Source organism: Mytilus californianus, unplaced genomic scaffold (genome assembly GCF_021869535.1).
Source record: "Mytilus californianus isolate M0D057914Y unplaced genomic scaffold, xbMytCali1.0.p SCAF_9, whole genome shotgun sequence".
NCBI lineage: Eukaryota > Metazoa > Mollusca > Bivalvia > Mytilida > Mytilidae > Mytilus > Mytilus californianus.
Window position 1 is genome coordinate 24,164,406 of NW_026262745.1, and position 13,776 is coordinate 24,178,181.

Genomic DNA, 13,776 nt, shown 5'->3' on the forward strand with positions numbered 1-13,776 from the left:
CTAATATGACTTGCTAAAAACGGATTAAAACACCATTTGTGTGTCCAATTAATTCTCGATTTTCACATTACAGAAAAGATGGATAGAGAGGCGCATTCGGACGGCGATGGTCGTATTTATGTATATGAAACAGTTCGAAGACAACGTACCACTAATTTGTCACAGATGACGAAACCGTATAATGAACATGAGAAGAAAATGATTTCCCCTAGATAAAATGGAAACTGTAAAGAATTTGTATGTCAAGCTTTGTGAATTTTCAATGTATGACATAGCAATAATGTGTGCTCTACATAACGGGAATACAATACGTTTGACAAGAGTTACCGTCCCCATCTCTTATAAGGACAGGAACAATCCCCAGACAATTTCAGAGAAATGGTCACGACATATGCCACAAATATAGCTCGTCCGGTAGTACGATTCAGTCAAGAAATCGACTTACAGGTAAGATCCATCGATGGCATTTTTCTTAAGTTGTCTGAATTATTGATGTCAGAAATAAAACCTAACTGTGATAATGTAATTACAAACTTTCTCATAGCAAGGGATAGTTTTGACAAAGAATTTAGATCTTGTGCATTTATCTGTGTTCCATTTACAATTACGTTTGACAAGAGTTACCGTCCCCACCTCTTACAAGGACAGTAATAATCCCCAGACAATTTCTGATAAAAGAACTATCAGTGTTTTCTTTAATTTGTGTTCGGCTTTCAACCGATTAGCCCATGCCGTCCTCAATTTGGCCTTTGATAAAGTAGAACTTGACGAACAGATGACTGCTGACAAACCACTGTTTATATATATATATATATACATTTGTCGGAATCGACTATTTTGGAGCTCTTTTGGTTAAGTTAAGTCGTTCACACGTAAAAAGTTATGGTTGCCTGTTTACATGTCTCACAACCAGAGCGGTTCATCTAGAAATGGCCCACAATTTAACCATGAAGTCGTTTTTATCCGCTTTGGAGCCATCTCAGTGTAACCGGTGACACAAGTCCGAACGGATCAAATATTGAACTTACAATGGACAGTATTTGATCCTCTCGGACTTTTTCTCCGACTGGAAAATACTACTACGAGCAAAAAAGGGAGTTAGAAATAAAGTTACAGTTATTAGAAAAACGTAGTGAACTGGAAGAAGCAAAATTAGAGGAACTAGTGTGGCAAGAAGCGTGCGACGAAGACAATGACACTAAAAACACAAATAAAAATAAAGGCATCATTACAGAAACAGCCGTTTGTTCACGCAAAAATAATATTTTGACTAATGGTGACATTGTTGGTGGTTTCGTCATTTGTGAAAGTTAGTTATACGTTGTCTTCGAACTGTTTCATATTCACAAATACGGCCATCGCCGTCCGAATGCGCCTCTCTATTTATCTTTTCTTTATACATGGGTACTAAGTAAAATTCTTTAATCACGTGATGTTATTGTTTTATCGTATTTATTTTAGAAGAAGTTAATATGACAAACGAATGATAACTAAATATACAAAATTATAAATTTGTGTGCTGTTTAGCTTATTTTAGTGATTGATTTATTTCTATATAATTTTATTTATTTATTACTTATTTTACAGGGCCGTAACTAGCCTCTGTAAAAAGTGAGGCAAAATTATTCACCGAGCGGAGCAAGACGAAAAAATTTCCAGCGAGGGGTCTGGGGAGAAGCTCTGGAAAAAATGACGCAAAATTGTGCATTCTGAACGTTTCCCAGACCCTTTCTTAATATGAAACGCAAGTTTTGTTTTAATTATTTTTTTGACAATATTCTGGTCTCAAAGCAAAATATATAGAGTCAGTGTAAGACTTTTAGTTTTTAGGGACAACATCAAAAGACTGATATGTAGGATAAAGAAAAAATCGTCATTCACATAGTTAAGTGTGTGGCTGCTGTTTTTTGTTTGTTTGTTTTTTGTTATTGAGTTTCTGCTTGAAGGAAATACGTATTATACCTGTCAATTATGTTTTTTTTCAAATTAAGTTAAGAAGGGGCTGATTATCATTGATATAACTATGTGAATTCAGTTTTTATAACACATGTCAATTACAAATTGATGTAATTCCTAACTGGGATAGAAAGGGTACACTCAAGGTAGACTCAGGAAAACTGTTCATGAGACCAGTCATTGCTACATTTTTGTGCTGTTTTAATATGTATTCCAGGTTGATTAATGTCAGATCTGCCTGTTCTGGTCTTGTATTGTGTTTAGACTTTGGTGTAATTTTTTTGTGACTTAGAAATTTATTCACAGCTACTTAAAGTACTGCTTAAGTCGACGCTAGGGGCTGTCTTGACATTGTTGTAAGGTATGAATGATTCGTTCATTGTTGAAGACCCTCCAGCGACTGTCAAGATGAAGAACAGGAATGAAAGCCATGTTCATTGATAATTTGTAATTTTTCCATGCACATTTACTCCATATCCCTTTATTTTCTATTAAAGGGCCTGAACACGGCTTAATGCAAGTTTACGCCCTTCAATGTTAAAGGTCATATGGTAATACATTATTTTTCTTTTTAAATGATTTGATTCCGGGAGATTGGTTGTCTCACTTTAATTTAACCCATGTCATCTTTTTAGTTTAACAGAAAAGAGAGCCATTTTTGTATTCTTTAACATAATGTATAATTTTCCATGTCCCAGTAGCTTCGTATCTTCTCAAAACATTTTCTCAAACAATATCTGGACATCCGTGGACATGTAACATTGCCAAACCACACAACCGTTCACCCGTCATTACCGACCACTTTAAATCTTTTATCAATGTCATTAAAAAGAACAAGTTATGTAAACTTATGTCTGTTGTTTCAGATCATGTGTTGACATATATTACTTTTTGAGTGTCATCGGGTTGCTTTCAGATAACTTTCAAATGATTCATTTTGAGCGTTCCTGATGAAGGTGAATTAAAAAAAAACGCATCAGACGCACGAAATGTTTCAAAAGTTATTTTCGTCTTTAAACTTGTAACACGATATGTAATATCAACCAACTTCATTCTAATGAGCCGTCTAAATATTTCTAGGGATAGCTATATTAAATGGACACTATTTTCAATCTTTTCCTGTAAACGGATAACATTTCTTTTAAACTATACATTAAATGTTTGAATAATATAAACAGATAAAATAAAGGCAATATCAAACAACAGTTCATATTTTACAAAACTACTAAACTGAAATAACTTTTAAAACCTAAATGTCTTGATATGAAACTGTTAAAACAAAACTAGTCAAAACTAATAAAAGTATGTATGCTTATTCATACTCAATGTTCAACATAATACCATTCACCGCCTGGTATCGTTCGATAGACAAGTCGTCCTTTATGATCCTTATATTCTACATTGTCAATTCGAGGCGAGTCTTGCTGGTAAGAGCTTTGCCAATGGCTTGAACCTGAATAAGTATTGCCTGTATGTGTGTTGCCTGTATCATATGTAACGTGGTTCTTTGCTTCGATGTCTGTGTCAAAATTTGAGATTCTACTGGTTCCTGCCGACATGCTCTTGCTCAAGTGTGTATTTCTACTACCATGTTGATCATTTGATGTCCCACTTGTTTGACTACGGTCTCTGCAAGACTTCATAAAGCCTGATGAGGGTATATTATCCCTGTCCCATCGGTTTGCAGAAGTGACTGTCCTTTCAAACTGGTTTCCATACAAATTATTTTTAGTTCCTATAGGTGTTGCATCCGATCCTGTTGTATGGACGCGGCCTCCTGTTATATTTGATTCAAATAACCGTGAAACCACGTCTTCTTTATTATCGGATCTTCTCTTTGATGTTTCCTCTCCTTCCCCTTGTCTGTATCTCTTTTTGTCCTCATTGTCTTCTTGTCGGTACCGTGAGCTATATGCTGTGCTATCTGGTCTGTCATTGTACCGTTTATCTTCAATGTCCTTTCTTCCCCGGTCTTTCACACTGGATCGACTTTGTTTTGTGACAGATGGTATTGGCTGTGCCACTCCTTTGGTCAAAACCGGCCCATTTTCTTGTATTAATAAAGGAAACCAAACAACAAATGATACTATGTCTCCTTGTTTTGTGTACTCCTTGTAATAATTTTTATCCAGTCGCTCGCCTGTTCTAGGGACATTACCGAAAACTAAAGGTGGATTACACATATTCATAAACCAACACAGTTCCATAACTTTTTGCACGTATTCAGGAATTTGTTCGGCATACGTTGCTTTTGATCGCATACTCAAATAACTCTGAAATAAACATGATGCAGAGTCATTACAGAAAAAAAAGGAAATATTCATCTGTTTTGTTTACTTAGAAATCTATTTATTGTTGAAGCTGACACATTGTGAAGGTAAAATATTAGCATATGACTAAAACGATTTACTCGGTAAGAGATGGTGCAAAATTTAAAAATAAAAATGGCCTTGATATCTACTCATATGTTGCTGATCATAAACTTGATAGAATATTATTGCAAACTTTAAAAAAATGTGCAATTGGATACATTTATAAAAAATTAAACATAGCCAAATTGCATAGAATTTAAAAGAATGTTTTCGTATTATAAATGCTTACACAACATTAATCCATAAATATAACTGTCAGAGCCTCTGAACTAAACACATAAAACTTTGATACTGTTTAATTAGACTGTTTAAATGTATCTGGTATGGAAAATATATAAAGGACAAAGTGTTTCTTCCTTTTTTCTACTACAAAACGAGTGGAAATATTTTGAATTATTTTCAGCAACCTTTGATCTATTATACAACCTAAATACATAAGTGTAGTTGTAGCAAAAAACAATTTGCCATCTAAGATCTTTTACAAACATTTGATGAAGAAAAATACATATGTTTATTCCTTTCACATTTTCTTGGTACCTCGCATTTGATCCCTTACTGAATCTACTCCTTATATAAAATATATAATAATTGAGGACATTTACTTTCATAAATTTCTTTAGTTCAAGCGTTGTACGAATGAGTCAAGGTTGGTTAAGACTGTTTGTGTCATAAGACTTTACAAATGTTATTTCAGGAATGTTTTTAAACCCGAAGTACTCACAGATAAATGATTCGACGCTCTTTCCGTTTGACTAATAGATTAAAATGAAAAATTGTCTCTGTTATCTTGGTGGTTTTGTTTCAATTTTAAGTTTTGTTGAAAATTTGTGACTGAAGATTTCCTTTTCTTATTACCATTTTAAATTTTCATTCAACATATAACACTTCTGACATCATTGGGTTTTACTTATGGTTTACATGCCACGTTCCAAATATATGGAAAAACGCGTTTTACAGATTTTTTTTCTGATATTGCATATTAAAAAAAAAATCTTTGCACGATCAATGCCCTGTTATTTTAGTGACGACTTTTACCTTTTGCAGACTAGGTATCATATCTTTTGCTCCTAATTTGATACATTCCATCAATAAAGAACGAATCTGCTTTTGACTGCTCTGGGTTGACAGTTTCTTTTCTGACCAAGCTTCGCGCTTAGACATCTAAAATTAAAAAAGGATTATTTCAAAGACGAAAGAGTCCTAAAATCATTGTGTTGCAAACAGGATTAATGGCACCCACAACGAAATACACAAATTATATTTTATTCCTACAGATTTCGATTGTATTATGTAAAGCGAGTGCCACGTTCACTGCAAATGTAGTACATACACTTTGCATGCATTCTTTGAGGGGCACACATATCCTCCTTTTGAAGGAGCATTTAAAATTTCCAACAATTCTTTCCCGTCGACCAATCTTTAAAATTGATTCCGTTCTGATTAAGCACGAACATTTGCAACTAAACGTTAATCTAACAACAATCAATAATATATTCAATAATACTTAGATACAGTCGATGTTCAAGATGCCCTGACATGACCAGAAAACACCGCATGTAAACGGATCCGAGGACTCTTAATGACGTCATAGACAGGACATCCCAAAAATACATATTCATATCGACTGCCATTTCTGTTTCAGGACACCATTACATTTTGTAATAGATCAAAAACAGATCTTACAGGAAAGCATAATATAGTTATGATTCCTTCTATCTTAGAAATTTCGAAGTCATCGATCTCAAACTGGATCAATTGGGGTTTAAAAAACAATTAAAGTCATGGAAACTTGACTCATGGTCAGTATCAGAAATGCAATAAGCTTCCAGGATCTTTTGGTTTAGTCATAACTATTTACAAATATCAAAAAAATACCTTAATTATGCAATTTTCAAGTATTACTGATATTTGAAAGACAAACACCTGGTGGATGATATTCGATTGATGTTATATGACTTTTTTTAATTTTCGGCTTCAAGGAGCAAAAACTTATAATAGAAAAACAAAGGATATGGTGTATCCATCCATGACACAAAGTCAGTAAATGCACAACAAAAATAAAACATACAAAAAGCAAAGGAACAGCGCTTTTATTGCTGTTCTTCATCTCAAAGTCTAAGTGAGACCTCAACACGGAGCAAAAAAACTCTCACCTCACTGCAAGTTTAAGACGGCCCATAGCACCGGCTTAAGCGGAATTCTTTGCAAAAATAATTTGGATAGACTTTGTAAGATGTAACACCACCCAATCGGGCCCGGTCGAAAAAAGAACATACTGGAAAGTAGTACATATTTAAAACAAAATAGTTCCTTCGCACAGGTGTAAATTTTAAACTATGTAGTATATATTTTAGTAATTAAGGTATCAGATGAAAGGTGAAGGACTGGTGATCCTTATAAAACTTTTTCAATCTCCACATTGAAACGGCTTCTTATAAAACATGAATATAAAGGAGGGTTACAGGCTTGGTGGGTACTGGATGCCCTTTTAACACTTATACATACTGAATTAGTCTACGACCGATGGCAATTTAACACATAATTTTGTTTGCATCCGTTTTCCCTTGATTGTTGATTTATCAACTTGCATGTAATTGTGTGCTTAAAATTTAAAAACAAAATCAGATGTGTCGAGACGTCTGTAAAGGCTGTAATTCAGTAAAAATATGTCCCCCGAAACGAAGCGCTAAATCTATATTCTTCATACACTAATGAACCAAAACATAAGTTCAATATCTGTAGGAATAACGATAAAAAGTCCGGAAAACTGCTTGATTTCGAATGACAGGAACAAGGGATAATGGTAACACTACTAAGAGTCTGAGACTCACTCATGACAGTTCATAAAAAAATAAAAAAGAACTTTTTTAACAGTAATGCTACCAGCAGATGTTATTAATGCATTACATATACTTCATTTCATATGTATGTTCTTTATTTTCACGCTATGGAAAACACATACAAAATGTATGACCTTTCATTGGTCATAAACCATTCAGCAGAGATCTTATTCGTTTTATGGAAAAATCTAGCGCTTTCATCGGTATACTGGGAAATACTACTAGTAACCGGAAATTGCGACAATATTAATTAAAAAATATCCGAATAAAACAAACTATATAGTGTTCTATCGTTTGTACATCCTCGTGCTTTGGTCTTAAGAGGATAGTAGCTCATTGGCAATCATACCATATATCGCGAATAAGCATAAGGCCTTATGAAGATTTGTGCTTTTCAAAGTATTTTTCGATGACACAGCCATCTTATTTCTGACATCTTGACCAAAAAGAATGAATCCTCCCATTTCTGTCTATTATATAAATCATACTTAAGCCTTTTCTGGTCATTGCATAATATACTAAAGATAAAAGTTCGGGCATGAAAGTATTTCATAAATAATGTATACATACCGGACGAAGTAAAAGATTTTCTAGTTGTTCCACATGCTCATTTTTAGCACTGGAACAGAATTCGTATATTGTCTGAAAAAAGTACAAAACAAATTGAAAGATACGATTTTTTTCATTCAGGTTTTCTGTTGGGGTTTCAGCATAATATTCAGAGGAAACGCCTTCAATTACAGACCAAAACCCGGCAAATTCCGTATTTATGACACATTATATTTGTTAACACAATGACCATTCGTCTTTTGTTAGGGGGACAATATAAAAATAGGAAGAGAAGGGAATGTTGGTTTTACTTATTTCCTTATTTTCAACGGAACAAACTATTTCTTCATTTCTTTACTGAAGCAAAGGAGTAGGACCAATTTCTCCTGTATTGTTTCACTTACAGGGTCAAAATCTGACGGCTTTGAGTGTTCCTGATGAAGGTAAATCCATAAAAGCGCTTTGGACGCATGAAATTTTTAAAGTGTATATTTCATATTTTTTTGGTAAAAACCTACTGGAATTTTGATATGTAGTCTATCTTATATACTTATAAAAAGATGCAACAGTTTTATATATTTCCATACTATCAACACAATATTCTGAGCTACTTATTTGCTGTTGAAGATAATATTGCAATTTTTTCGTGTTTTTTGTAAAATTTGGCATTAAAGGACATTGTGCATCAAAATGAATTAATTTGTATCTGAAAGACAATATATACAATTACTTTCTGTAGAGCTGATATTCGAGCTGATGAAGTCAGTATCAAAAAATAAAATGCCACTATTCTTTTTATTGGCAATTTGTCTTAACTGCAGGTTTTTTTTTTGGTTGAGAATATGAAGTAAAATGAAATAGTTAGCAAAACTACTTTTACGCGTACAAAATGTTGGGATAGTTGTTCGGTTGTATGAATGAAGTCGCGTGCATTTCATTGATAAATTGACACGGATGGACTTGAGCACGTGACGTTGCTGCACGGATACATGACGCCATTGCCTAATATTTTGGAGTATCAAGTCCTGTCCATGATCTTTAAAATATTAGGCAGTAAGATCAAAGGGAAAATATACAAATTGCCAATAAAGTTGACGTCTTACTTACATACTGATCAATGAAACATAAAAATTCGTAAGGGTTCCCCGGAACCCAGTGTCTCGCCTACTTTTGCTGTTAGTCGCAGGCTCAACAAAAATGGGGAAAAAATTATTAAAAATTTCCTCTAGATACTATCTTTTGATTGTAAGAAGCTTCTGTCCAAGTTTGGTAAAAATCCAGGATGGTTTATGAATCTAATAAATGTTTTAAAAACTTTAACTGCAGACTGTATGTAATGTTAACTGGAAGAAAAACTAAGTCCATTTATAAGTAAAATACGGACAAACAGGTTTTTTTTTTTAAATTTACTTCTAGATACTGTCTTATGATCATAAACAAGCTTCTGTCCAAGTTTGGTAGAAATCCAGGATATTTTAAGAAAGTTATTAAAATTTTAAAAACTTTAACCACAAAGTGAATGTAATGTTAACTGGCAGAAAAACTAAGTCAATTTATAAGTAAAATACGGATAAACAGGATTTTTTTTTTACAAAATTTACTTCTGGATACTATCTTATGATCATAAACAAGCTTTTGTCCAAGTTTGGTAGAAATCCAGGATAGTTTAAGAAAGTTATTAAAATTTCAAAAACTTTAACCACATAGTGAATATTTGTGGACGCCGCCGACGACGAAGACGACGACGACGACGGAATGTAGGATCACTATGTCTCGCTTTTGCGACAAAAATCGCAGGCTCGACAAAAATGAGGTAATAGCAACGTGAATCGAGCATGACGGACATGAATACTTCACAATGATTCTTTAGGCTAAATATTTTAAACTGACTCAATCCTAATTACTCAACGTTAAGCATTCAATAATGAACATGAGGTAAAGAAAATTTGACAACAAATCTTTCGGCAAATATTTTAAACAGACATTATCCATAATACCCAACGTTTAGCATTGAATCATAAACACGCGGTACAAGACAATACAGAGCATAGAAACAAGAGATAGTTGTCTTTACGAAACTGATATTAGTTCTTAAAATTTCATTTCAAGCGTTAGGTGTAGGCAAGTAAATATTCAGAAGTCTTATAAAATTGTTATTCAATATGAAACGGATTGACATACAGCATGTTATTACATTTTGTACCTCGTTCTATCTTATTTATTTCTAGCCAAACAGCAAGTAACTGGTGTAGCAAATCTTTTCGATATTCAGACATCGATCTGATTTAAAGGTAATAACAAATTCTTCTTGTATTTTGGAATATATATATATGCACAAAATGAGACCGAGCAAATCTTTGGAAAAAAGTTGTATTCTCATAGTTTGTGATGGTTTAGAATCTTGATATGAGCTATAACTTTTCTTCTGATATGTTTCAATATTAATATCACACACAATTGATATTTCACTTTAATTATTTAAAAAACAAATTGTGTTGTTCCCGTATTTGTTAAACGATCATTTATAGTAGGTATGTGTCTCAAACTACCTTCATAATTTCTAATAAAGATTTGACAGCTTGTTCCTCATCGAGGCTCTTTGATTGCAGAGTCTCTAAAGCATCAGTCCATTCGTTGTCGTAAATTGAGTTATACATTTCAGCTACCTTCGTAGATCGATTAGGGTCACTCAAGTCCGCAATAGCTGGATTGTCTTGGCTGAGTTTGTCTCCCATCTCTTTACTTAGTCTTGAAATATATAAAGCCACATATATTTGTTCTTAAATCAAGTCTTAAAAACCTCTTATCAAAAGTACTATAGTGTTATACATTGTATGCAAAGCGAGAAGGTTAAGGATTTGTTATTTGCTAAATAAATATTAAGGTTATAATTATACTGCTGTTGTATAATAACGGCGTCTGGATTTTTTGGGGATAAAATTAATTCCATCAGTTTGAAACAAGATCAAAATGATTCTTTTACTTTTTATGCACTGAAAGTCTGTACATATTTATTGTATAGACAGCTATTTATTGTTGAAGAACATACTAAGTTACCCTCTTAATGGCTTTGGTTTTTTTTTTGTCGTGTGGTTGACATATTTTAGAATGGATAGAACAAATAAGGGATTGTTTCTGAGTTCTTAAATTGACCCAAAATAAGGTAAGACATACATTGCAGTGTTAAATTTGTGGTATAAAATAGAAAAATGAATATTCAGTGCAAACAATGAAAAAAAAACAACAATATACAAATTATGTATCCAAGCGCCAGTCATTCATATGAATGGCGGCATGCAAATGCACCAGAGATGCAAAACTAAAGGTCACAATAGAATAGATAATAGCAGAGAGAACAGGTAATCCAAGTTTTGTATTAAAATTATATGCTAATCTTTAGGAGAAAAATACTTATATAACAGAATATCAGTGTATCTAACAAAAGGGAGCGAGACAACTTAAATTTACCTGGAAAGAGCAGATTCTTTATCTTTGGCCACGAGCTTTAGTTCTCTGTCCTTGTCAGCAACAACTCTTTCAAGATGTTCAACCTCCCTTCCTTTAATTTTCAACTCGTCTTTTATTCTTTCAAATTTCTCCTCATATTCACTTTTATCCTCAACTGCCTGCATACATTTTTTTTCGAAATTTTTACACGTCTCTTCCAATACCCCATAATCTTCTTTCAATTTGATGACCTCTTCTTTCAAATTTCCATCCTCATGTCTGTTCTGTTACAATGCAAATTATGAAAAAATAAGTGTGACAATAATCAAAGCAGTTATGATCCTCCATTGTTAATGAAATCGTAACGGGTCTAGTATTCGGGTAGTTCGTACGATATATTGTGTCCATGCGTTTATATACATGAAGTTCAAATTTAGATCGTTTTTACTCTGTGTAAAGTAAGTAAGCGTAAGCCGGTTGTGTGCACCAACATATTAGTTGTTCATTAATTCTATTTCGCATTTATTATTTACATAATTGAATTTAAAATAAAAACATATATTTCTTAGTTTAAAATAATGATCTCCGAATAACATTAAAAAACAACAAAAACAACAAAAGGAATTAAGTGCCAAATATTTACTAAAACGGGTTGTTACAGTTCGATGACAAAATAAATATCTCGTAATAAAATTTAAGTTAGTATAGGTGTATTTTTAAGGAAGCGTATTAGGGACAAAGTAAAAATAAAATTGGCATTAAACTTTTTTTTCAAAGTCGAAATTTTGACATTTCAAATCTTAAAATTTCGACTTTAACTCGAAATTTTAACTTTTCAAATCTCGAAATTTTGACCTTAACTTGAAACTTTGACTTTTTGAAAACTCGAAATTTCGACTTTAAACTCAAAATTTCGACTTTTTTAAACTCGAAATTTCGACTTTTAAAATCTCAAAATTTCGATATAAAGTTAACATTTTGACTTTTGAAATCTCGAAATTTCGACTTTTTCTAAGTATTTAAATTTTGATATTAGTATTCAAACACAGTTATAACAATTTTAGAAGGAGGAACCATGGACGCAAATTACTAAAGCGTCATTCCCACATTTTGGCAATTTATATTCAGAAATTGGTTTTGTTCTTAAATTATGATATGGATTTATCATTTAATATTGAGTTTCATTCGGAAAGAACATGCATTATGAAAGAACAGAAGAAATTGTTATTTTCCCATATTCCATGTTTTAGTTTCCACGACACTGTCATAGGATCGTCAGATCTGAGGACATTTTGCATCCCATGTTTTATGGTTGATTTTAAAGGCCTGTTTTGTTACCAAAAAGCAAGTCACTTTCTTTGCCTTGTTTAAACAATGGTAAATCAAGTGGCAAATATGCCATGCATATTCAGGACGACTCACGAGCTGCTCAGTTTTCTAGTTTTGGAATTTTGAAATGTTGGTTCTTTTTTCTGAAACATTATTACACTCTACAAGTTGGCATTCTTATGACACAACTATTAACCCTTGTCTTTATATATTAAACTAATATAGGTGTGTCGGAATAACGGGGTTGTCTTGATACACATATCTGAAGTCCAGACTTGAAGTATATATTTGTATGTAAAACATATTACATTTATTCTTCCGCAAAAAAAGATTTTCTATCTAAAGTAACCTCTTTAAAATGGTTTTGTTTATCAAGTTTATGATGTATATGGGTCTCCGTTTGCTGATATAAATGACTGTGAATGTGATAATCGCAAACGTATAAATACTAAGGAAAAGTCGAAATTTCCAGATTTTAAAAGTTGAAAGTTTGAATTTAAAGTCGAAATTTTGACTTTTATAAAGTGGAAATTTCGAGTTTAAAATAAAGTCAAAATTTCAACTTTTTTAATGTTAACAAAAAAAAGTGTAAAATACAAATTTCTATTTTTTTATTACAAGGTCAAATTTTGTTTCTCTTTAAGAAATGATTGAATTCAACCTGTTTAAGTAAGTTACCTGGAAACTTTCGAATGACTTTTGCACTGCATCTAGATCAATGGTCTGTAGCTTTCTGGCGATTTCAACAAATTGTGCAACATCTTTATTCTTCGACAAAGGAGGGCTAGTGTGGGTTGAATTACTGTATTTATTACTTGTTAAATACCGATCAGTTGATGTAAGTCGTTGTCTCAAATTATCTAATGGCTTTGGTGAAGTCGACCTTGAACCGTATGGCGACGACTCAGATTCAACATTAAGATAACTTGATTTACCAGAAACAGTCCCATACGTTCGACCTGTTCCAAACGTATATGTGCTTGTGAATGGTTTGGAAGCCATCCTGAATATGAACAATAATATCTTTATGGGAAAAAACAACATAAACAACTCCGTATTTAATCCAATCGGGAGAAAATAGCGGAAAAGCCCTGAAAGCCCGATCGGGTTTAGGTGAAACAATTTTGTCTTGGCAAAGTAAAATTATGAATTGCCAAAGACAAAATTTTAATATAGCACATGGAATTAAAAACAAATATTTTTCCAAATCAGGGTCTATTATAGTTTCCAAAACTTTTTGGTGCAAAAAATCAAGTTTATCAGAGACAAATTTATTGCCTAAA

The 13,776-nt window shown here is 32.8% G+C and overlaps 1 protein-coding gene across 3 annotated transcripts in view; it reads right to left on the reverse strand.

Annotated features, from left to right (window-relative positions):
• LOC127715540 (uncharacterized) overlaps window positions 1-13,776 on the reverse strand; it is a 35,409-nt gene that overhangs the window by 19,551 nt on the left and 2,082 nt on the right. For 2 of the 3 annotated variants that reach the window (XM_052221629.1, XM_052221630.1), the window contains exons 2-7: window positions 13,172-13,496; window positions 11,186-11,448; window positions 10,267-10,465; window positions 7,739-7,810; window positions 5,364-5,489; window positions 3,152-4,229 (exon numbers count right to left, since the gene is read on the reverse strand). The exons of the other annotated variant lie outside the window; for it this stretch is intronic. In XM_052221629.1, the coding sequence (XP_052077589.1) occupies window positions 3,279-4,229; window positions 5,364-5,489; window positions 7,739-7,810; window positions 10,267-10,465; window positions 11,186-11,448; window positions 13,172-13,495 (1,935 nt within the window). In that variant the 5' untranslated portion in view covers window position 13,496 and the 3' untranslated portion in view covers window positions 3,152-3,278. Of the gene's footprint in view, window positions 1-3,151; window positions 4,230-5,363; window positions 5,490-7,738; window positions 7,811-10,266; window positions 10,466-11,185; window positions 11,449-13,171; window positions 13,497-13,776 lie in introns of those variants that run through there. 3 annotated transcript variants of the gene reach the window in all.